General features: G+C 38.7%; 1 protein-coding gene across 3 annotated transcripts in view; it reads left to right on the top strand.

The window, feature by feature from the left end:
• ankfn1a (ankyrin repeat and fibronectin type III domain containing 1a) overlaps nt 1–25,682 on the top strand; it is a 78,405-nt gene that overhangs the window by 40,364 nt on the left and 12,359 nt on the right. For 2 of the 3 annotated variants that reach the window (XM_079595489.1, XM_079595490.1), the window contains exons 8-20: nt 1,850–1,978; nt 3,798–3,990; nt 5,066–5,276; nt 10,566–10,760; nt 12,239–12,352; nt 12,853–12,950; nt 14,203–14,293; nt 14,977–15,084; nt 21,824–21,923; nt 22,615–22,747; nt 23,589–23,705; nt 24,452–24,667; nt 24,780–24,946. In XM_079595489.1, coding sequence (XP_079451615.1) covers nt 1,850–1,978; nt 3,798–3,990; nt 5,066–5,276; nt 10,566–10,760; nt 12,239–12,352; nt 12,853–12,950; nt 14,203–14,293; nt 14,977–15,084; nt 21,824–21,923; nt 22,615–22,747; nt 23,589–23,705; nt 24,452–24,667; nt 24,780–24,946 — 1,872 coding nt within the window. The remainder of the gene's footprint in view (nt 1–1,849; nt 1,979–3,797; nt 3,991–5,065; nt 5,277–10,565; nt 10,761–12,238; nt 12,353–12,852; nt 12,951–14,202; nt 14,294–14,976; nt 15,085–21,823; nt 21,924–22,614; nt 22,748–23,588; nt 23,706–24,451; nt 24,668–24,779; nt 24,947–25,682) is intronic. The other variant, XM_079595491.1, reaches the window with a different exon arrangement.

Below are 25,682 nucleotides of genomic sequence, written 5' to 3'. Positions count from 1 at the left end.
TTTTTTGTAGTTAAATTCAAATTTCATCTTTAAAAGCTAATATTACTTCTAAAACACTTCGGAAAAAATCTCCGCCAGTTAATGGAACTGTAATTTTCCATTGGCCATAGGAGACAATAAAAATCAGGACATGCTTTTGTGCACTGGCACTAAACACACAGTCAAGCATTCCAGCTATTAAGTCAGTATTAATGGATTAAAAGCATTACATGCAGTGATTGAGCACTCATTCTCAATATTGCTTTAAAACCGAAGGGTCTTCACAAATACATAGACAAACAACATTATTATAACAACATCGACAACAAGGGGAAATTAGGACATCTTCTAGTTTGAATATGCTCCAGTTAAGTTGAGCATTATGTATTTTTCCCTCTGGGCGCATCTTATATTGAAGACTTCGACTAGCCACAACTAAGTTTTCATCAGATTTGTGATTCATGTTTATTGGCTCTGTTCCAAAACCTATTGAACTGCCTCATTGCTGCCTACATAGGAACTTAAGGAACCTCATAAGTGGCTGATTTGGAACATTTATAAGGTTTATAAGCTTAATAAGGTTTCATTAGTTAACTACTTTATTTAACATAACCTAAGAATGACCAATACTTCTACAGGATTTATTAATCTTAATGTTAATTTCATTATTAAAATCAAATGTTGTATTTGTTAACATTATTTAATGCACTATCAACTGACATGAACAAACAATTAACAGCTGGATTTAAACATTAACAAAGATGAATAAATATTGTAACAAATGTATTGCTCGTTGTTAGTTCATGTTACTTAATACATTAACTAATGTTAACAAATGAGACCTTATTGTAAAGTGTTACTAATAAAATGATTTTTTAAAATAATTTTAATATTAAACAATATGAAATTAAATACTAAAGTAGTTATAATTTATATAAGTAACATTTATTTAATTGAAGCTGTGTTTAATGTTGGTATATATTCAGTGGCTTTAATAAAGAACAGAATCTCTAAGCTAAATACCGTTACCGTCATGTTTCAGCAATTTTCAATTACATTTTTAAAATATTTATATGATTATTTATACAATTTTATAATACATTTATATGCAGTCTAGGCAGTCGGCTCGGTTTGGATGTGGGGGTCTATGACCTGTGAATCCATCTTTTTTTCCACGAATCTGATGAAAAACTCAGTGGTGGCTAGTTGAGCTCAGTAACAAATGCACCCAGAGGGGCAGAAACATAATCTTAATAATTATGCTGCCTACATTTTGGAACAGCCCTCCTGTGCTGTTTTAAAAAATACTGTGTAGGTAGACAACTCACTGGGGCTTGAAATAACAAAAGGGTGTCGAATCACCTGTGGATCCAGCTCATGTCCACTCCTGACAGTCAGAGCGGCAGAATGTTGTTGTGTTGAGGGATTAGATGCCTGTTTCTGCTGATAAGAGGGAGAATGAAACAACTGGAGTGATTATGAGAAAAGAACAACAGGTCTTTCTACCCTCCCTCCCTCCCCCCATCCCCATCGCTTGCACAGTGTGCTTTGGGCATGCTCAGTGGAATCTCGCTTTAAACGCCTGTGTGCTTTTGTTGTCTGTGTCGCTCATCCTAGCGCCTGCAGAATGCCCCTCTCTCCACCTCCCTTTCTCTCTTTCTCCCTCCCCCCCTCCATCTCCTCTCCTCTTTCCTCTCACCGCACATTAGCCTGCCAACACCGCGGCGAGATGCGCGTGAAGAGGAGAGCTCCGGTGAACACCTGGTACTCCGGGCAACTCCAGAGCAGGGGTGTCTGTTTTGATCTTTTCTCTCTTCCCGTGCCCTGAAAGCGACTCTTTCCCACATCTTACTGGACTTTCTCTCATCAGATCTGAGAGTAGGATCTCCCGGCTGGCTCAGAGACTCAACCAGAGGCAGAGCGATGCTGCGTTGATTAAGGATTTCAGACCCCTCTTTCTCCTCTCAGGCTCTCCGGGGAGCTCCCAGAGTCTGGACAGGTGAGTTCAGCATCTCCTCCGCTCTCGCTGTACTCTCGTCCGTCTGCAGTCACTCACTCCAAGTGTACTCACAGTACGATTACCCTCTCCAATGTTGCTAAAATTATCCATCACCCCCCTGCTGTTTCCCACAGGTGTTCCTCTGTCATTGTGGCAGCTGCCTTTTCCCTTTTTTTAATGGCTTAATTGGATTCAAGGCATAACCTTAGAGCACCGCTCCGATTCGACCACTCACTTTGCTCGCTCAATTACTCACTGGTGTCAGAGGCTTCACTCTAGCACTGCAGAGTGTATTATTATTAGTGCTATGAGTGGGTGTTTGCACGCTCAAAACTGTGCACAAGGGGGGGGAAAAAACAGGACACTGCCTTAATGTCATGTCTGACAGGATTATAGACCGCTGGGATGAGAAATACCACATAGATCCCCTACGGTTCCACAGCTTTTAAGGAAAATGTCAATTAAGGACAATTTTGGTGTTTGCTTTTTTGGAAGAATGAAGGTGTTGAAAGGGCAGAGTTCTCATATTTGTTTTCACATATCAACAAAATTTTTGTGCACTCACGCCCTTAGCATGTTCAGACAGTGTGTACTCGTGCCAGATGCTTTTCAGGCATTTATATGAATTGTTTTTGCACGTCATGGAGAGACTGATGAGTGATAAAGGTGCTACTCGTCTGTGATTACATAACCTGCAGTTAACTCAGATCAAAAATTCTTCAGAACAGCCTAAAGAATATTCTTTCACAAATATTTGTGTCCTTTTTTTGATGCATCAAAACAACTATTACCTATGCTGTGCTCTTTTAAGGTGTGTTTTTTTTGAATAGCTACTATAAATTCATTGTCTGGGTTTACTGTTATTCCTGGCTCAGAATTAATTGATTTCCTGCAGGATTTCATTGTACTATAAGAACATTGAGGATATCCTTGACAACTAGACTATGTTGATGTGGAGTGAGAGACAGTCTGGCTATCATTTTTTATAACGGAGATTTTTTGCTACGGTTTAAGCAATATCACTTTTGACGTTGACTATTAATGGCTTGAAATTAATCTGTCAGATTATTTTTATTTGTAAAAATTATTTTGAAGGAATGCAATTTTTGCCTGTGAAGTCTCTTATGCTCACCAAAACTGCATTTATTTAATAAAAACTACTGTAAAAATGGTCATGTTGTGAAATATTATTACAATTTAAAATAATCTGTTTTAATATAGCAGTTTCACACGATCCTTCAGAAATCATTCTAATATGCTGATTTGCTGCTCAAAAAACGTTTCTTATTATTGTCAATGTTAAAAACAGTTTTGCTGATTAATATTGTTGTAGAAACTGATCCTTTTTTTGGAAATCTTTGATTAATAGAAAGTTCAAAAGAACAGCATTTGAAATGATTTTGTAACATTATAAATGTCTGCCACTTTTAATCAATTTAATGCATCCTTTCTGAATGAAAAATAATAATTTCTTTTTTTTAAAACACGTATTGAGTCTGACCCCAAACTTTTGAATGCGTGCAGATATTAGAAAGGTTAATTTAGATGTTACATATTTGCCTTTTTCTTTTAAAAATAAAATACCTGTGCATCAGTATGCAGTTATTTTGCAGGTAGCTTCAGCTTGAGCTGAAGCATTAATGACTATCCAGTGGCCATCTGTCCCTGAGGCACTCCTGACTCAGATATTAGTCATAAACTACATACCGAAACACATGCTAAGAATTTATTTCGAGTGCAGACTCTTAACAACACTGATGCAACAGGCATCACACCTAAATGTGTTTTGTCTGTTCTCTTTCCCTTCTCGACTCCACAGGAACTTCTCCATTACTATGACACAACAGATGCAGAACCTGCAGCTGACGCAGACTAAGAAGGGGGCAGGTCCCGCCTCTCCCAGCGCTGCCAAGCGTCTCTACCGCAACCTCTCGGAGAAGTTCAAAGGGAGCCACTCCTCCTTCGAAGATGCCTACTTTTTTGGCCGATCCGACCGTATCCGCAAAGTATCTGTGAGTATTTTGGACAAAAAAAAATATTTTTTTATAAACCGTATCTCTGGCTATTTTTTGCAAATAGCATTCCGCTTAAAGAACCCCTACTGCGTATTATCAATAATTTAAATTAGTCTTGTAGTAAAAAGCTAACATTAGCCAACATTTACATTTATATAATGTAGAATAAATTGATGTTAACATTCACTTGACCTTACACATGACATGTTTTGAGCTGGAATGACATTTCGGGTGCTCATGAGACCGTCAGCGCCGTGCCGCGCTCTCAGAACTTCCACAAATGTCACTGATTATATACAGCTAGATCTAGCAATCATCTTGTTGACTCAAGTGCCCGATTACATCCCTCACCCTTGCTGCCTCTGTATGTTTTCACACATGGATCGAAGTCACAACTGAAGAGGAGAAGCTCTTATTATTATAATGTGTTGTTTTTGCCTAATAACAATCCCCAATTAATTTTTGACCTCTAATGCATTCTTTTTAAGGAACTAGAAATTTCCGTGTCCACCTTCTGGTGGATGCCTGGTAACAGATATGTGCTGGTAATGGAACGGTTGTAACCCATGAGCAGTTAAACACAGACAATCTGTGCCCTCGTTTTATGTTGTCTGTGCTGATTGTAGGCGAAAATCTGTGTTTGTTTGTTTTTTTGTGTGTTTTCTCCAATCCCAGTTGACAGTAGTATGCAGAAACATAGCTTGATTTTCCTGAAAACCATGAACATGGCTATGTAGTGCATTGCAAAAAAATGTTTGTTCGAGCATCCTAAAGTCTGTTTAATTGACTAAGAGACAGACGGGAGAATTAGAAATCTATTTGTAAAAGCAAATTCAGTGTCAAATGATCGATTGGCAGCAATATGCTGATTTTGGTGCTCAAGAAACATTTCATATTACCGGTATTATTAATAATGTTGAAAACAGCTGTGCTGCTTAATGTTTTGTTGAAACCATGATACATTTTTTCAGGATTCTTTGACGAATATAACGTTAAAAAGAGCAGCATTTACTGTATTTGAAATGGATCACTTTTGACCTTGTGGAATTAAATGATTAATTTCTCCTCACAGAACATTCAGAGCAGTGAGGCTCTGTTCGAGGCTGTTGAACAGCAGGACCTGGATGCTGTGCAGATCCTGCTGTTTCAGTACACACCTGATGAACTGGACCTCAACACCCCTAACAGTGAAGGCCTGACACCTCTGGACATCTCCATTATGACCAACAATGTTCCCATAGCCAAGCTGTTGCTCAAAGCTGGAGGGAAGGAGAGCCCTCACTGTGAGTATGCATATTTACCAATGACAAGCCTTAAACAGTCAATTCCCTCGGTGTGTCTAAATAGCTTCTTATGTCTGAAGTGTTTCCTTATTAAGGAGGCATTAAACGGTTCTTTAAATTTCAAGTTGGATTGGAGTAAATCTGTTAATTAATCTAGTCCTTCACAAAAATGTGACATGGTAAATGCCAAAATGCCAAATTTAGTACAGGTATTGTCCTCACCACACATTTTGATGAAAAAAGGATAATTTGCCAAGTTCGTCGAGGGGGTGTTGGTGAACTGCGGTTCAGCCTACACCATTGGCCCCGCTGAGGATGACAACGTTACCAGCCCCACTCCAAACAAACAGCCAGAGACCAGCTATCCACCACCAGAGACGTTAGTGCTCACCGCAGACTGTGGGGATTGGCCTGCCACGATGTACGAGCCCGGTCGAGAGGTCGGAAGGGTCATCGCCTCGGAGCCCGTACCATAAACAGTGTCTGACCAGGTGCGTGAACCGGCAACATCGTGCATAGCAGAGGGAGTATTAGTGGAGATTGATGGCTTGGAGGGAAGCCCCACCCACAACCCCACTGCAGTGGATGCTATGGTTAGAATCTCTGGTGGTTATTTGAAGGTATTAATGGACAATTTCGAGGAGGATTTAATGTACTGGTATGGGGAGGTAAAACCTAATGTCCCTGTATCTCCAGCACCCCCTGTTTATTCTGAATGCCTGCCAAACCTCCCTCTCCCACCTCCTTAAACAGCCAGTTCCTCTGTCCTACCTCTGCTGGTATCCTTCAGCCCCTCTGCATCTCCTTCAACATCTTGCTTTCTGCTTTAGTGCTTCAGGCTACTAGCTCCACCCGGCCTAGAGGATCCCCAGGCTCCTTCTCTGTGCCCACCGCGGCCTGTCGACGCATCAGCTCCACCTCAGCCCCTCCCTCTCTCAGCTCCACCAGAAACCATCGGCCATGCGGCTGCACCGGGCTCCCTCATCCCTCCGGCTATGCCTTGGTCAGACATCGCCCTGCCTGCACCTTCTGCTCCGTCTGGCTGCGCCTTCCCCCTGCCTCTGTCCTCTGGTTCACCGGTTCTACCTCGGGCACTCGTCGCTGCGTTCCCACCTACAGTGCAACCGGTTTTGTGTGGGCTCTTCAGCTTATCGTCTTAACCTGGGTCTCCATAAATGGCTGCATCTCCGTCGGTCGTCCCCAGGATGCATTCCATCAAGTCATCTCCACCATGGCTCCTCCTGCCTTTGACTCGTCTTGGCTGGTCCCTGGCTAATCATCTGGCTCATCCTGCTCCTGGCTTCCCCATGGCTCCTCAAAACATCCACTCCTCCTTGGACTAAGTTGTTTATCCTGGCCTCTTTTTGTTTTTCTTCAGTTCTTCACCCTCCTCCAGAGCCCCCGTCCTCCCTCCTTAGTTGGACTGTGTTGTATGGCGCAAGGACGCGCCTTTTCACGAGGGGGCGTACTGTAACGAGTATGCTTTGTTTTTGTCTTGTCCTCTGACCTAGTTTCTAGTTTGTTACAATTCACCTGTTGTCCAGTTACAACACATTAGTTCACTTCTTTTGGTCCAAGCTTATAAGCCCTTAGTCTCTGTCCTTTCTCGTTTGTAGTAGTGTGGTTTTCTCCTGCGTTTTCCTGGGAATTTTTGATTAAAGTCTGTCTCCTGGAACTATTCCTCATTGTGACAGTTTCCATATATCACGTTACGTAACATTAATAATGTACAATTCAGTTAATATCATTTTATACTACGGGGCTGTTGAATGCTTGAATCTGATTGGTTGACGAACGTTCTAAGGAGTACAATTATTTTCAGGGAAACGGACAGCTAAAGTACTTTCAGGCAGGTCTTGACCGCATTACATGTCCATATCACTTTGCCAAATTATTTCAGTTATTTCAAAGGTCCTTAAAGCCTACAACAGCAAAATAATCAAAACCCACTATAGACACTGACCAAGCAAATAAATAGTCAACAATAGGATAAAAACGACAAATTATTTCCATGTTTTTTCCCACAAAATTATAATTTGTTATGTGCGGAAATGTGTTGTCAGCAATGCTCTGACCATTTAATCAGTAAAATAGATCAACTTATTTTCGCTATTAGTAGAGATCATGCTACTGTCGAACACTGTTGAGAGACGCACACTAACTCAGGTAATTCACACATGCTTAATCTCTCTCTCTCTCTCTTGCTCCCTCTCTCTCTCTCTCTGCATTAGTCTGCTATCAATGGCTCACACCTGTTACTAGCTCTAAAATGACGTTTTGGAATTAGCAAAGGAGGCGTGGGATAAGACACGTAAGAAATTAGTCCCACACACATAAAAGCGTTTTAAGGACAAAAACCAGATAAATGTTTTGAAATACAACATCTGAACAATGCCTTGAGTTATGATAACCGTAGTATAAGCAGAATAATTGACTTTGTTGAATTATTATTTTCTAATAATTGAACGGCCTGTCATCAATTATTCCTTACATATATTTTTGTTTATTATGTGACAAAATGTTTGTTGTACAAATTTTTATTTTTTTTAAACACCATTTCACCGAAACATTTATTTCACATATTGATTTTACAGTTGTAGCAGTAACTGTAATTGTGGTATTTTGGCTGAAACTATGGTTGCTATTGACATTTTGCTACTTCTTTTGACTTGGGTTACTTATATGTGCTTTGCTTATCATCACATCTTCATCCCTAAGGAATAAAAGTGCATTCTATGTGGTTACTTCACCATCAAAAGGTTTTTTTTGCGTCACTCCCTTCTGTTTAGCTGTGGCAACCAAAAGCAGATGCTCTGTAATTGGACAAGCTGTTTAGAATGAAGCTGACGATAAACAGACGGAGCCAGTGTGAGTGTTTGACACTTTGCTTTAGGGGCTCAAGTAATAATCGCCTTTAGGTACAAATACTAGAATGAACTTTTCCATGAAAGCTGCCATAAGCACTCATAATTCTGCTTTAAACATCTAATGACATCTGTCGTAACCACTAATGAGTCAAAATATTACGTTCGTTGTGTAATATTTTGGAAATAACATTGTGGAGTGTCACATACTGTAGAATGAAATGATCATTGACGTCATTCAGGCAATTTGCATTTTTTTAAGCATACCAAACTGTTTTTGGGACAGGCTGAGTGTGGTTATCATGTTTTAATGCAATATCTGCACCCATTGCCCTTGGATTAATCAATAGCATATTCAGTCCCTGAGTCTTTGGCAACAGTAGAACAGGTGTTTCTTACCTTGAACACCACGGAGAAAAAAAAAGTCCCTCCAGTCCAGAGCACTCAGACAACATTCGGCTTTTTCATGATTGCACTGAGACCAAACAGGGAGCACTGTACTGCAGTCGGAGCGGGGCCGTGGTGGGGTAGACAGCACACGGCATCCCTCAGAAAACTCTTAACAAGGTTTGTCATTTAATAGTTTAACTTTTCCAATGATGCATGTAACGGGGGGCAATTATACTAAGTGATTTATTGTACCCAGGCTGCAGTTAAATTTCAAAACATTTCATCGTGGCACAATCCAATCCTTGTAAACAAACAGAAAATAAACATTGCCGTATTTTCCCCTCCTGGGCTTTAGGCATTATATTTATGTCGGGCCAGAAGTGCCAAGTAAATCAATCAGCCAGACGCCTGACAGTTTGGAGGTCCGAACGAAGGCTTAAGCTAAAGCATGTTTATGGGCAGGGCTGGGGCCCGTAATGCCTAAATTTAGGGCCGTCCCAGAGCCCCGACAATGCCAACTGTGTGTGACAGCGCAATATCGGCCGACTCGCCCATTAATTTATAGTCTGTTCAATTAACCACACATAGTAGCCAGATGTCAATCTTCAGAGCGCAGGAAATTGCACCTCAAGACTGCTAATATGGCTACCTTTTCCACTGCATCGTGGACCCCCGTGTAAGAGCGGCTAGGTTAGGCCCCCTTTTTTTCCGAGTTGACAACACGCACTTTATCATCTCCCCCGGAGAGCTCCCGTCTCCAGAGGCTCGGGCTGGGCCAGTGAAAGAGGGTTTCTTCAGCCATGTATTTATTTGTTTATTTTGCTGTCATGGTCTATGACTAAGGCTCTGAAAGAAAATGCAGCTGTATTCACGGCCTACGAGGAGGACTGGTCAGGCAGTATTCGTTTTACCATGACAAATCTATACGGCCAAACACAGTCCTGTGTGTTCCAGACGACCGTCGAGTACATACATCCACACCTCTCCCCTCCACCCCACACGGCTGACTTCATCTGCCGCCATGCTGACACAAGCAGTGTGAGCTTGGAGATTTAATGGTAGTGTAATGGGCTTCCTGTCATTTCAATCATGACTTTTATTTTTGGTTTATGTAAGTTTGAGATACATTTGATCAGTCTGTTACTGCTGTCTTTTTTCACAGTGCAGTTTAGATCATAACAGTTTTGTAGATGAATGTGCTTGAGGCCAGCAAAAGTAGGCAGTTGCGCACTGTATTACTTGTAACAGATATTTTTCATACAGTATTAACTGATGTAGTCATATGTGCTTGATCTTGGGTTTTTTTTCAGTTATAGAGAGCAGTATTACATTTCCGGAATTAAAAATCCCATTCAATGTCTCCATAGATTTAGTCTCAAATTGATTCTTAGCAATAGTCACCAATAAAATATAAACCCTTCAAGGGCTTCTTAAATTCAGAGGTGGTTGAAGGATGATACACACTACCCTTCAAAAATGTAACAAAATATTTCTCTTTCAAAGAAATGCTGTTACTTTGAACTTTCTTTTCATCTAAGAATCCTGATAAAAATGTATCATAGTTTCCATAGGAGCACAACTGCTTTCAGCATTGATAAAAGTAATAAATGTTCATTGAATGAAGGCTTTATAAATGAATTTAAGTACATAATCTAGTACCTTTTTTCAAAAAAATTCTAAATGTTGTGATTCGTCTCTGAACTGTTGGGTTTGGTTCAAGGCAACTCTTTTTTTTTTTAAGAATATTTTTACTTATGATAGTGGAAATGAACAGAAATATTTCTTACAGACCTAAGGGTGCTGTAAAAGTGGGGCGACCAGTGTTGTGCTCCTACTTGAATGTGTCATTCATTTTCATTTCATAACCTAGAGCCTATATATTTTCTACACGAAACCAGTTTGAAATAAGACAAGTGTGACTTTACACCTCACCTTTAAACTGAAATGCAAGGGTCAACCTCTAGCTAAAAAAAAAAATCACACTGATCAGAATACATGAAAAGTCTCATTAACAGACCTCTCTGTTGTGTTTCAGTTGTCAGTTTGGAAAGCAGAGATGCCCATCTCTCAGCGCTGGTGCAGGAAGCCCAAAGGAGAGCCAGCGAACTGTCCACCCAGGTGATGAGAGAGAGTCTCAGCCTGGAAACGTCTGACAAGGAAAAACAGCTCAAAGCTTGGGAGTGGAGATGCAAACTCTACAAGCGCATGCGCACAGGATTCGAGCATGCACGTAAGTTTCTTCCGGTGCCTAACATTTCAAAAAAAGGTCATTCATATGCTATGCTACAATGAAATACTCATTGAACTGGCCTTTATTTTCAAACAATCCTGTCTACTCTATCAGCATTTCAACTGAAAGGTCATCGATTCCCATATCGGCCCAACCTGTTCACTTTATTAGAATGATAAGACTGCAAGCAAGGCACTATGATTATTTGGTCCACAGATATTAATCTCAGGTTGATTGTCCTGAAATGACTCTTGAGCTGCAAACACACACAATAGTGTCCCTCTCCCCCTCCTGTCATATTGATTACTTGTTATATCAGGCGAGTTTCGTTGGCTTCTCTTTGTAAACAACCTCAAGTGAAGGCAGCCGTGATAAATCAGCGATGTTTTGCCGCATACGCTCTTATAGATTGCAGAGAAACTCTCACAGGTATCTATGAAAAGGATTTCAGGAAACACAAGGGCACATTAGCTGTGCTGTGCTTTGAGTTACAAGTACAAGATGAAGGTGCTAACAAGAAGATTGAGGCACATAAAACCCGCAAGTACATATAAATGGAAGTAAAAAGGACAGTGGTCAGCCAAATGACAGCTATAGATTCATGTCTGTAGGTTTATTAAATTTGTGTAAACCCTGAATATATACAATATATACAACCCAAGAACTTGATTGTCTTGTTATCCAGTACAAATATCTAGACATTCTAATATAGATTAAGATGAATTTAATCGAGAATCAAAATGACGATATTACGTAAAAAAATAATTTTCTCGAAAACAAGTTTTTCTTACCCAATTAGCAGATAATTTTTTCTTGTGATAAGCATAAACTTACTTTATTGTAGGCAAAAACTCACTTAAAATTTTGACAAATTTTACAGAAAACAATGCTTAATATCTAATGCCATTTTGCTTCTTAAGTAAATATATATAATACATAATATAATAATATAATACATTTCGACACAATTTTTCATGCAAAAAATGTCTGTTGTCTGTTATCAATAGTGTAGCGATGTATGAAGCCTAGCTCACACAGACGTCACTGTCAGATAGTTTCCGAGAGTACCGCACCAAAAACATGCCATGATTGAGCTGGTGTTGCTAACCGGGATGGTTGAGATGTTCAAACAAAGTTAGTGCAGTTTACACTTTTTTAAATTTAATTATCAACAGTATATGCTCCCCCCTCCTCCCTCCTCCCCCTCCAAATGTACAGTACAAAGGGTCTATTACATTGGTTTCAAACTAAGCCCCTAGAGGGCCACTGCCATGCAGAGTTTTGCTCCAGCCCTAATTAAACACACCCTATCCAGCTAATCAATGTCTTCAGGATTACTAAAAGCTTTCAGGCAGGTGAGTTGGAGCTGGTTGGAGGTAAACTCTGCAGGACAGTAGCCCTCCAGGAGCTGAGTCTGAGACCACTGGTCTATTATTTGCTAGCAAGATGCTATGTGACCTTTGACCTGGCACTTTCAGGGCCACCGGAGGCTCCGTTGACGGTGCGTCTGAGTGTGACCGGCAGCACATCTCTCACTGTTAGCTTTCAGGAACCTGCCAGCATGAACTCAGCTGTGGTGACCAAATACAAAGGTCAGTGCAGACTTAATGTGCTTTTGTCTGTAGTACACACACATACACATACACCTTGAGAAAGGTCTTTTGTTTTATAGATTTTTCTCAGTTGTTTTTTTATTATCCATAAGAACAACACAAAACACACCACAATTACACATTTCCCAGACCAAATAATTAGTTAAATAAAATAAAATAAATTAATTAGTTACAGTAATTATTACAGTGTTTTAAAAACACATCAGGGTTTGTTCACAGTCATCATTTAACATCTCACATTATAGTATCTACTTGTTAATAAACTGTATAAAAGGGGTTGAGAAGTGATGTTTTTATTATTTTTATAAGCAGTAATTTTCAATAGATGATAAAACAGGTGATCAAGTCATATTTAGTTTTTCTGCAACATCATTATGGTCCTATTTCGGTCTGTCCTATTTGGTTTCTTTAGATTCCACTCATTTATTGATGTTCTCTCCTTTTTAATTCTGTATAATGTGTGATGACGTGCATTGCAGTTGAATGGAGCTGTCTGAAGGACTTCTCTTTATTAGCCGGAGAGCTGATCCTTGAGAATCTGCAGTCCCTGAAATTCACAATTACCGGTCTCACCACGGTAAGCTGAAATCACTGTGCAGCCTGTGAACCAGAGATAGACACTTTGATTCACGTTCAAGGAGAAAATATCGCTCAGAATATCACGTTGTCTAGTCTATCATGCACGTAACGAATGTTTTCTGTTCGTATACTGTACAGAAAGAAAACTTACCTAAATATTTTTTTTAGATAGAAAAGCACCTTGTTGTTTTAATAAATAATGAATACACTATTCATATACTATATACATGTTTTAAAAGTATTAAGGATAAATTAGAAATTATCTTTTAATATTCTTTATATATTTTTATGTAAGCCTCATTTACTTTATTTTAGATACATTTAACAATTATCATAAAAAAAAACAAAAAACTGTAGTGGCCAAAACTGATATCCAGCCAAGGAAAATTGACATCTTCACCCTTTATTCGATTATTATTAAAAATGTGTTCAAGATTTTGTAGTTGTGCTTGGAGTCAGTTGTTTTATTAAAGCAATGAAAGATGCTAAATTGTGCGGACATAATTTTTGATTAGGCTGTCATACAAAGAAATTATGCAAGAGCAAAAAAAAAGAGAGAAATATAAATAACTGATTATGTTGTATTCAGTGTATGCTTTTTCCTGAGAGCTTTTTGTATTTCTATGCACTTTTTTGAATGCTAAAATAAAAGCTTTAGCTGTAGTTAGCCTTTTTTGCCAAATAATTTTGTCGGATTAAGCAAGTTTACCATTTTTTTCTTTCCTCATATTTAAAATACTTAAAAAATGTAAAAATCTCATATTTTGACTGTTTAATCGAATGTAGTGTCATTAAAAACAAATATATCCGCTCCAGACATCACTTTTTGTTGTCTTAATTTGTACTATTCTGTGCCATTTTATAGTGTAAATAGTGTTATTGTATAAATAGTAAATCGTTTCATAATGAAATTTCACTTACTGTATGTAGAATGTGGGACACTTAAAGCAGTCAATGAGCTTCCCTTATGTAATGGAAGGCGAGGGGCTATTAGACTTTGATGCTGGATGACAAACTGCTTCTTAAATTCATTCGCTATGCAGTGCATAGTGTGTAGTACGTCATTTGTGACACAACTTTAAACTTTATACTAGACTTGGACTATGCATCCGAGACTTGTGAACATGTCTGCTGTGAGTTATGAGTTATGTCCACAGAACTCCACTGGTAGTACAGCTTGTTGATATTGTGTAGTAAATCTTGTCCTGGGGAACACTTGATTTTTAAGATGTTTTTCTTGTTTGTTACAGGGTAGACAGTACTATGTTCAAGTGTCCGCCTGCAATATGAAGGGCTGGGGTCCGACACAACTCTCTCAACCTCCCTCTGCTGTTCCTTCCAGTAAGTTCTGCAAAGCAGCCACAGTTGCCAATTAGCACAAAAAAATTAACATTTCCAAACAACCAACCAACCAACCAAAAATATATATATATACTACAGCTCCAAACAACAATGAACTCTTTAGCATTGCGTTTAATTCACATATTATGTCGTTAAAAGGAGAGACCATTGTATTGAGTGAATATAGCCAACATCCTTGGAGGTAGGACTGCGCTATTATTTAACCATCACGATTTCCACTCACTCTACCGCCTTTGATACACTCTGAATCTGGCCTTGAGTTTCCTCTTTCAATTGAGCGCTGTCTTTGTCATCAGGGGTCACAAGTTTTGCATCAGTAAAAAATCCAGCATTATTCCCAATACAGACACAGAGAATAGTCAGGGTGACTATTTCTGTTTTGAACAGCTTCTTTTTTAAATAACCTCTTTAATACAATGCACCCTCTCTCGGTAATGTGTCGCTATTCTGCAAGTGCCCTGACAACAACATTTCACCGTAGCTGTGGATGATTTTAGTCAAATTTAGTTCTAAATACACAGGACTTCTGTAGACTAGCATTATCAGATAAGGTTTTGCTCTTTTTTATGTAAATCTGACTGAATCAAATTAAATTACATTGTTTCATTTCTAGAGCATGTCACAATGCTGAAACTGAGTTTTGTGTGATATCTCTCTGTTAGACTGGAAGGACTGTGATGGGAGAGAGAGCAGGAGGAGAGGTCACATCGAGGCTATGGAGAGACTGTTACAGCAGGTTCGAGCCACACACCAGCACTACTGCTGTGGAGGTACACACACACACACACACACACACACACACAACACACACAGACAAACATGTTGGGTTTTTATGTTTTATGGGGACATTCCATAGACATAATGATCTTAATACTGTACAAACTGTATATCCTATCCACTAAACCTACGCCTAAACCTACCCATCACAGGAAACGTTTTCAAAAAAACACTTAGAATGATTTATAAGCTGTTTTCCTCATGGGGACCAACAAAAATAAATTCCCATAAGGATTTCGGAAATTATTCAACCCCCAAAAGTCAAATTTTGTATATTCTTTATAACTTTCAATAAACGCTTCCTGTAAGCGCTTAGAAGCTTCTGTCACCTCTCTACTGTAATCTTGGCCCCTGTATCTCTTGAAAAAGCTTCCAGATCACTGATAATCTTTGGTTTTTACGTTACCACTGCTTTCTTCAAATTCCACCAAATATTTCAATGGGATTTAAATCTGAAGACAGACCACTGAAGAACATTCAAAATCATGACCTTGAGCCAAGCTTAAGTAGATTTGGATGTATACTTTGGGATAGCTGTCCTCCAGGAAAGTCCATTGATCATCAAGCTTCAGTCTCTGCAATAAATGCATCACCATTTTTGCCAAAATGGCTTGATACTTTGAGGAATTCATGATGTCCTTCATTCAGTCAAGATTTCCACATCCTGCAACATCAAAGCACCCCCATAACTAGTCTGGACCACCTCCATGTTTGACCATGAAGATGGTGTTCTGGTCACAAGCTTTACCTTTTTTGCGCCAGACATACAGCTGATCCATGGGTCCAAAAAGTTTGGTCACATCACATCATTCTTCCAGGAATCCACAGGTCTATCCAAATGGATTTTAACATATTCAAGTTTGCTTTTTTGTTCTTCTTGGTCAAGAGTGGCATTCGGCAAGATGTTCCAACATGAAGGCCATGCTTGTCTAGTGTTCTTCTTATGCTTTGCATTAAAATGTTTTTTCCTCCTTTAATCATGTCATCTTGCAAGTCTTTGGCAGTAAATTTAGAGGTTTTCTCAGTTGCTCTGATCAAACATTTTATTACCCTTAATGCTATTGTTCAACACCCTCAAAGGTTTTCTGGTACGACAAATTTTTAACTTATGAATAAGGCTGCCAGCTGTGTATCTGGGAACTTTTTGTTTTGGAAATCTTCTTGCTAGGAAGCCATAGACTTGTACCAAACCATACAAATAAGTTACTTAAAAAAACAGCGTTGAATAGGGGTTGAATAATTACGACAGTTGTATTACCAAAAAAATCCTAGATCTTAAAAGCATGACATCATTGATTAAAAAAATGACACTCGGAATGGTCAACTTTGTTTTGAAGTCATAAGACATAATTATGATCCCTGATATGAAACTGGTCCTCCTATCTGCTTTCAGAATATAAATGCTGAGTGAGTCGCGTGTGTGTGTGTGTGTGTGTGTGTGTGTGTGTGTGTGTGTGTGTGTGTGTGTGTGTGTGTGTGTGTGTGTGTGTGTGTGTGTGCGTGTGCGTGTGCGCGTGTGCGTGTGTGTGTGTGTGTGCTTGTGTACATATTAAATATAGATTTTTTTAATGTAGTTTTATATTTTGCATGTATTTTCTACATTCTTTACTCTTTTATGTAACTTTCAGTTTAATTTTTTTGCCGAAGTGGTTTCATTAGTGTGCTTTTAGACAGTTTGCACTGACTACTTGATTTTGAAAATATCCATATGCCTAGCTAAAAGTGGGCTGTATGTCCCTGAATCAGAACAGTATGTTCCAATGGAACCAGATGACTTCATCCTCATCATCTGTTTTTTGCTCTGCTGGTGCTCTTTTATTTGCTGTCTTTATTGTGTTTTGTCTTTCCGATGGCAGTCTCTCATAATGCTCTCAATTATTCTCATCGTATATTTCTCTCTCCCTTCCACCCATCTGCCCACTCACCAGAAATCCCTCCTTCACATCATCCCCTCGTCTTCTAAATCCGCACTTCTTCCAGTAGATTAACTCCGTATTAAAGTGACGAAATGAAGCATGGTCAAAGTGTTTTGACTCAAGTATGGCCATCCAGAGCAGTATGAATACGCTCTCTCTCAGCATTCCTGCTGCCTGCCCTCCTACGCTCTTCACACGAGGAGCAAGGCAGGCGTGGAGTATGTGTAAATAAATAAATAATGTTTTAATACATTTATCCATTTTGGATTTTAACATCTATGTGTCAAACATGTCGTCCGTATAGTGCAGCACTGTAAATCACAGGGCTCGAGCCCAGACACCTTGAAAACGAGGTAGGCTGGACGTAGCGCAAAGAGTAGAGAGTCTGCTTTGGCCTCAGGCCCACTCTCTATCCCAGAGGCCGGCTACTGAGGTATAGAAGAACGCTGTTCCTGGTGCTGACAGTATTGCGCTGCTCACAAACAGCAACTTCATTAGGCAGCTATGCAGTCGGCCACAAGCAAGAGGGGGGTGAGCAAGAAAAAAAAAAACAGCATCCCTCATCTGTTTAGAAGTCAACACTAATGATGTCAGAGCGATGGCTGCCAGCGTTGCAAATGAATTTATACAGGGGAATTGATTCTATTAGAAAAACACTGTATGAGAGTTTTTATTGATGTGGAAAGCAGAAAAACAGGAGACACAGAAGAACTTCTGCACACAAACTGTGCAAAAATAACCCATCTGTCTCTGTCTGTTTTCATTTAGAGAGAGAATGTGGGTGTGTGTATTGCAAAAAATATTTTCTTAATCGTAATGTTTGCTTTGTTTTTTCAGTAAAAATCTCCAAACATCCTAGAAATCACATACATTTACTTTTTTTTAATTGTGTAAGATAAGAAAAAAAATATGTTGAACATTCCATTAAAAATATTCCTAAATATTTTTGTAATATTTTAAATAAAAGCTAATTTATATCTTTATTTATTTATTAGAGTATTTTGGGATTGATCACCCGGCGCGTTTTGCTCGGTTTTTTTTACATAGCAGTTTATAAATACAGCTATAAATGCTTTATTCTTGATTTAAAAGCATATCTATAATGGGTTTAATAATGGTATTTTCATACTTTATTAATTATCAATTTATCATTTCTAAATGAATATATCATTATTTACAAACCAGTTATTTAGGAGTTGTCAGTGGTTCATAAAATTACTTAGAAAGTGTGAGTAAATGATTAATAAACAATTTCAATGTACATTCATACGTCTTATTATTCAGACATATATTAATAGTTACTTAGTGTGTTAATAAATGCTTTACTAACATGTATTTCTTCTGTAATTCATGGTTAATTCAGGTATTCGTTAAGCATTTAGTAGTGGTCAGTTAACTATTTTGTAAGCTCATCTAAAGTGAGGACTAGTTATGCCTTGTAAAGCATTTTCAAAGGAGATATAAAGGCTCAGTTATATATTTATGTGTTCTGTATCACTGTTGTGTTTGTTTCCTTTTACTGTTTAGAAGATAACTGAGTCTTTATATCTCCCTTATAAATGCGTTACAAGGCATAAAAAGTCCTCACTTTAGATGAGCTCACAAAAATAGTTAACTGACTGACCACTACTAAATGCTTTATAACTACCTGCATTTACTACATTTACTCACACTTTCTAAGTGATCTTATGAATCACTGACAACTCCTAAATAACTGGTTTGTTAATAATGCTATACTTAATTTAGAAATTATAAATGTATCATTAAGACAGTATGAAAATACAATTCTTAATCATATTATAGATATGCTTTTAAATCAAGAATAAAGCATTTATATCTGTATTTGTAAACTGCTTATTCATGTATATTAATGCTTTATAAATTATGAATTAACTGTTTACTAATGCTTAACTAATGATTAATAGCGTGCAGTTATTATAGAGTGTTACTGAATATGGTAATTGGCAAGTCATTTTAAGCATAAATGTTTTTATATTTTTAATATAAAGATCAACTTGTTTCTGAAAACATGTCTTTAAAGGTTATGCACTATTGCTTCTACATTTTTTTGTTTTTGGCAGACACTTTTATTCAAAGCCACTCATTTAAAGGTAGGGTAGGCAATTCCGGAGAGGCTAGCAATAGCAAGCTAGCTTTGATATCAAAGACCCCGCCCTTCCTCTAGAGCGTCTCCAAAGCCACGCCCCCTCCAAAACACATGAACGTGCACAGCCAGAGCAGAGTCTGCAAAGCATCACGAGAGACTACCTCAAAGTACATCATGCCCAAAGCACATAACATTACAATAATAATAATAATGAACGTAAACAACTTAAAGTGTGCTGAATTGTATGACCCGACTGCCGCAGATTCATTTCGCCATTGACAGTATTTATATAGAAACGCATAATTCCGAGGATGTGCTCCATAGAATGTCACAGATTGCCCTCTCGTCGGTAATTACAATATGGCGTGAACGGACCGAATGCAATAATTGAACGAATATTTTTTTGTCCTGAGACTTCCACAGAAAACATATGTACATGTTTTAATATTTAGACCAGTTCTTTTATTGATTGCTATCAGTATGTGAAGAGAGTTTTTGAGAGTTTTTTATACTGGAGAGTTTCAACCAGTATAACAAAAAGTGTTTATGAAAAACATTGCCTACCCTACCTTTAAATGAGGAATGTAACAATTTATCTTAAGAGCCAACAATATTTGCAGTACAAAATGCCAAGTTTATAATGTTAATGCACAAGCTGGGGCAGATATGAAATGCAAAAATTAATCTCTCAAGAACATTTATAGATAATTACTGGAAAACAAGACAAAAATACTGATTATGATTTTTTATTTTAATTTTTTTGCAGTATGTGTGTGCATTATATGTCCCGATAAGCACACATGCTGTTAGGGGCAATGTATTCACCCAGGTTATTTTTGGAGCGACGGTGTTCGAAAATAAATCTGCGAAATTAATCAGCACCGGTACAATGACACTACTATAAAAACCGCTCCGAAAAAAAATGCAGCTCGTTTAAGCAGAGGTTATCTTAATTTATGATGTGTATATGTGGAGCTGAGAGGTTGCTCTCAAGCCGAGGGGTGTGTGAGTGTGTGCGTCGTGCACACAGCTCCCAGTGTTCCTGCATGAGACACAGCAACACCCACACGCACAACGCGATCGCTCACACGCAAACCTCCGCACTCCGTCGCGGCTATGTAAGCGCTTTCTGTCAGCGAGGGCCTGGAAAGTCTGGCCACAAACGTTATGGATGATCCCGCTCGCTCGTATGTTGAAAAGGGTCCGTTGACCCCCGCTAAATTAGTTAGAAAATAAAGAATGCTACCAGCGCTCGCCGTCTCTCCAACTCTCACTCACCTCATTTCATGGTTGCACTCACTGTGCGGTAGTCAGATTTATTGCCAAGTCATTAATCAAAGGTGATCCGTTTTTTTTTTTTTTTTTTGCTTTCATAAATGTAAAGGCATTTCTTTATTTATTTAGCGTGACAGTTTGGCGGCACAGGAGGCCAATGCACTCATGTCTTATAATCTGCTTGTCAAAGCCAGTTAACCTTCTGAGGGAGAAATAAATACGAATTCTGCGCTCAACTTATCAACACGTGCGATGGCAGCGCTGGCTCTATTTGCGGAGGCTGGAAACTGCCGCTGAACTTAACATATAAAATGTTAAAACGGATTGAATGTGTTTCCAAAAGTGGATAATTTTGTTCTCACTCCAACTTGTTGTGATACAAAAATTGTGGTTGACATCCAAACCTTGGAGTCTGGTGGAGATATTCCATTGAATGTAATCAAATGTGACTCTTTTTCAGTTGGAAGGTAATTGTCCTGAGATTCCAGTAAGACGCATTGCGGTTGTGAAGGTTACGTTATGTAGATATCTTGCCAAGCAGGAAACAATCAGTGTGCGCATTTAATCACGTACTGTTAACAGTCGCCACTGTAGGGTCAAAGGGGCCAAGGGTTAATCTCCTTATGGGACTTGTAAGACACATTATTCCTTGAGGGGTTTGATAGTGATTTTCAAACGGAAAATCTGCCTTCCTACCTCCCTTTCATGCCCCTCCGATGGAGACACTGAGACTAGGGCTAGCGTGATTGCTCTCACGGTGACTCGCTCGCTTTGACGGCCACTTGCACGTTGTAAACAGCTTCTCAGCCAAATGGATTGTTCCGTCTGCCCTGCTGTTTACACGGGGGCCAATTACGTGACGCTTAATTTCATGAAAACAGGGACGTCTGAAGATTGGCATCGCTAAAATGTGGGCTGATATGGCTGCGCTTGAAGCGGGAGATACGCAGCTGAAATGTTCCAGATAACCGGTTTGTCGGTGGCCTGACTCCCCCAATCCCTATCTAACACCCCTGAGGCACTTTCACGCTGTCTGTCTTCGAAGTTCGCTAAGTTTATTCCATCATGGTTTTCATTTTGCTCTTTTTAATGTTTGATATTTTTGTGCCTTGTTGAAAACCCTAAGGCTTGGAGTGTTTTCCAGCAATTCTGAAATGTAAATCTCCAAAAGGATGACCAAAACTACATAGTTCATACTCAATTAATCATTGGATTTTGTAAACGACCAGTTGATCTTAAGGAAGCCAGAATGAATCCAGGAACTCACAGTCTTTCAATAGGGTAACTTGCACATAAATGTGGGATGATTATTCATACAGTTTTTCCATTGTTTGTCTCTCAAACTATCTTCAGACTCCCATGTTAATCTACCAAGTCTGGGTATTTTCACCTGTATGTTTATCTCGACTTTTTTCTTTTTTTTTTACCCCCCAGACACATCGAAGTTGCCGAATCCAAGTCGAAAGCAGTCAGTGTCCCGGAGCCTGAAACACCTTTTTCACTCCTCTAATAAATTTGTCAAGACTCTCAAAAGGTGGTATGAGCATATTGCAGAAAATAGGTGGCACTTTCCACAAATAGGTTACACATTGGTATCTCATTAGTTGTATTACAGCATTAGAGACATAAATGGTTACTGCTGTATCGTTGAGTTTTTACTGTAGATATGTGCATGAAAGTAGTTTTACGCATATCAAATGTCTGTATCCTCACCCTTAAATTGGTGTGATTTGGTCTGTTCCACCTCAGAGGTCTTGACCATCTCAACTGAATAATTTTTAAACAATATTTACAATGTTTAATTAACTGTTAATAATCCACTTATAATTTTAATTTCTTTATTATTAACTGAGATATTTAACTGTAAACAACATTTTAATTGGTAACTTAAGCAAACTTATAATAATAATATTGCTTTATTGCAGTGTTCATTTGGATGTGGCTTTGGATAAAAGTGTCTGCTAAATTACTGTAATAAATGTAAAATACAAGTGCAATGTTTTGTTTGCCCACGACGAGGTTGACGATCAATATTGTCTAAACATTAAGAATCTCACTGACGTTAAGAGTCACTGACTATTTACTTAAATACATTTTAAAAAGTATTCACTTTTTGTTTTTTTATACTCTATTCTTGGAAAGTGCCAGGAATCATAGAACTCACATTATAGCTGAATTTGCTGAATACGTCTTGTTCTGAATAGGTCCTGTTTTTTCTTTTTCAGGGGAGTTTATATAGCATCAGTATTTTACCATAAGGACAGTCTGCTAGTGACTAATGAGGATCAGATCCCCATAGTGGAGGTGGACGACTCATACAGCAGCTCCCTCATGCAGGACTTTCTGTGGTTCACCAAGGTATGCAAAAACATACAGTCAACCGCGACATTAAGCAGTGGAGAGGTCAGCGCGGAGATACTGCACTAAAGTAACGTGCGTTTTTATTAACGCTGAACTGAAACATACATTTTCGATGTTTTCGTAACACATCTCTTTGACAAGCGTCAATATTTTTGTTGGTTTCTTCCAAATGCAGCCTGCGGTCAGCTTAGCGTCCTAAATATATTCTGTCAAAGTGAACAGTCACCACACTTTTGACGTTAGACCGCGCGTTTGTAATTAGCCCATCATTACAAGGCTAAAGTGGTGTGATGCAAGAAGCAGAGACAGTCTTAGCAGAATATAGCTCTTTGTTTGATGGCCAAATACTTCTAGATTTTATGGTGAGATTGGAGGTAAAGTTATACTCATGAAACGAGCCTCGCAGCTTTTTAAGCGCTCATGTCCACATCCAAATGTTTATTTTACAACTTGTCTCCTAATATGCAAGTAGAAAATGAAGGTTTGTCAAGGAAAATTTTGATGTTGGCTTGATAAACCTTGTCTCGAAGTTTAAAATAGTTTGAAGGTTAAACAGTCACATAAACAGGCAGGCACATAGATGGACTCTCATGGTCCCTTCTATGAGAGACTTTTCTGTTTAAACACCTTATTATGCAGTGGATATTGTCTGTTGCGCTTTCTGTTCCACATGGTCAAATAAGTAGTCAACTGAGACACCTATAACTAGCCCAGTAGGGATTGTTTCATCACTGAAAACAAAGCACTCTGGCATTGATGCACAGACTTTGAATGATGTCGAGGAATTAAGTAAATTGCTTCCTCCAACTTCACAAGTGTGCGTGTGTTTATTTTGCAGCTGTCCTGTATGTGGGAGGACGTCCGGTGGCTGAGACAGAGCCTGGCAGTCTCCACCTCTTCCTCTTCCACTCTGCAGTCCAGACAGAAGATGCTGACGGCCGCGGGCCAACTGCAGGTTTGCCAGCCCGTGATGAGCCTTGCTAACAATTTATTACTATAATGGGATTGAAATTGAAATTGAGTGGGATAATCCCTTATAAAGGATTCTGAGCAGAGTATGTGTCTGTGTTTCTGTTTGAGCATATTTTATATTGCATAACAATTATTTTGGCCAACGTAACCGATTTATTTATTACAAAAGTGTGATTTTTTATTTTTTATTTTTTTTTATTTTGAGAGAATCACACATTGGTCCATTCATAAGTACTTGGTGAATTGTCCTTTTTGTCAGGCATTTTAAATTTCTATTGACATAAATCAAAAGCATAATGACATATAAAGAGGGCAAACATATATTGTTATGAGTAAACTCTCCATGGTGGTTTCGATGTAACATCACACCCTAAATTAATACAAATATTTTGTAACATTTGTTTTGTAGTGGAGACCATGTACACTAGCCTGGTTGACACCAGACCCTTCTCAGTTGTAATTGGATAGACCTAAAACCAATCATAGTGATCGTCATCGTGTAAAGCCCGCCTCAACGTTTGTGATTGGTGCCTCAATTTGGAAAAATTGGAAATGGGCTTGAATGGGCTCTTGGCCAGACGGACTTGCAGAGCAAATCTCAAATTTGCCGGAAGTTCGTCAGGGTTTTCTCAGGCTACATGTACACAGCATCAGAGGGTTAAATCATAATTCTGGAGAACAAACTTCCTTTTACCATTTTCACCTATTCCTCTATTCTTCTCCAAACAGAATCTTCTGGGCACTCACAACTTGGGACGAGTCCACTATGAGCCCATTAAAGATCGTCATGGGAACGTGCTGCTTGTGACAGTAAGAGAGATGGACAGCTTCTATTCCTTTTTCAATGGGAAATGGATGCAGGTATCCAAACTTCAGAGTCAGAGGAAGTCTCTGTCTACCCCTGAGGAACCATATGCCCTGGACATCCTCCTCATAACCATACAGGTGAACACAGACCTTGTCCTACAGACATTAATGATAGCCTATCTCAAATCAAGCACCATTGATTTTTATCTTCAGGAAAATAATCTAATTTCAACTGTTATTTTGATTATAGGACATTCTGGCCTATCAGAGACGGAGTCAGCACCGGCTGTCCTCTGGACTTTATCTGGGTTACCTAAAGCTCAGCAGCTCTGTGGATCAGATCAAAGTGCTGGTTCCTCAACGTATGCCCAACATGCTCTGTCACACCAAGATACGAGACAACTGGAATGTGTCAAGGTTAGTTATTGACTTACACTTACAACTATTTCCTATTATTAGCTTTTTTCTCTATAAATCAGAGGTTTCAAACTAATTTTTGGTTTAGATTAAACGGAATGCAATGTCACTTTTTTAGTGTACCCATTCAGAGTGCGTGTACATTGCTCATCTTAAACTATTCTGTAAAACAGGTTCCATCGCTTCTAGTTCAGGTCTTTTCATATATGTTTTATTAAATAAAGAGCTGTTTACTCAAGATGTCTTCAATGGAGTTACCAAAGATGAGCATTACCGATGTCCATCGCATATGCAGATTGATACCTAAACGTTTTTTTTTTGTTCACACTAACATTTGGATAATAAAATTGAGTAACCCGCCAACAATACAAATATCTTGCTAGGTTAGCTGATTACCTTAAAAGTCACATAGATGTTGGAAAAGTCCATCAGTTCATACTGCTGTTAACTCTTTCTCCGACAAGTGGATGTGATGAGACCTGTTTTCTTGTTTGTTCATGTGACCTTCAACATAAAGACAATTGTCGTGAACTACTCCCACAAGTTTTGGGGAAAGGATTTAGGTTGTTTAGGTGAAAAATGTGTGCAACTTAAAAGAAAAACTCTGCATGATATGCAATACAACAAATGAGAGAGTTTATTGGTCCTGCTTTCGGGAACATTTTATATTCTGAATATTATATTAATATAGTGAATGAATGTGAATGCGTTTTAGCATATTTTTTTTCCTCAAATC

Source organism: Phoxinus phoxinus, assembly GCF_949152265.1.
Source record: "Phoxinus phoxinus genome assembly, chromosome: 21".
NCBI lineage: Eukaryota > Metazoa > Chordata > Actinopteri > Cypriniformes > Leuciscidae > Phoxinus > Phoxinus phoxinus.
This window is presented reverse-complemented; position numbering and strand designations above follow the sequence as displayed.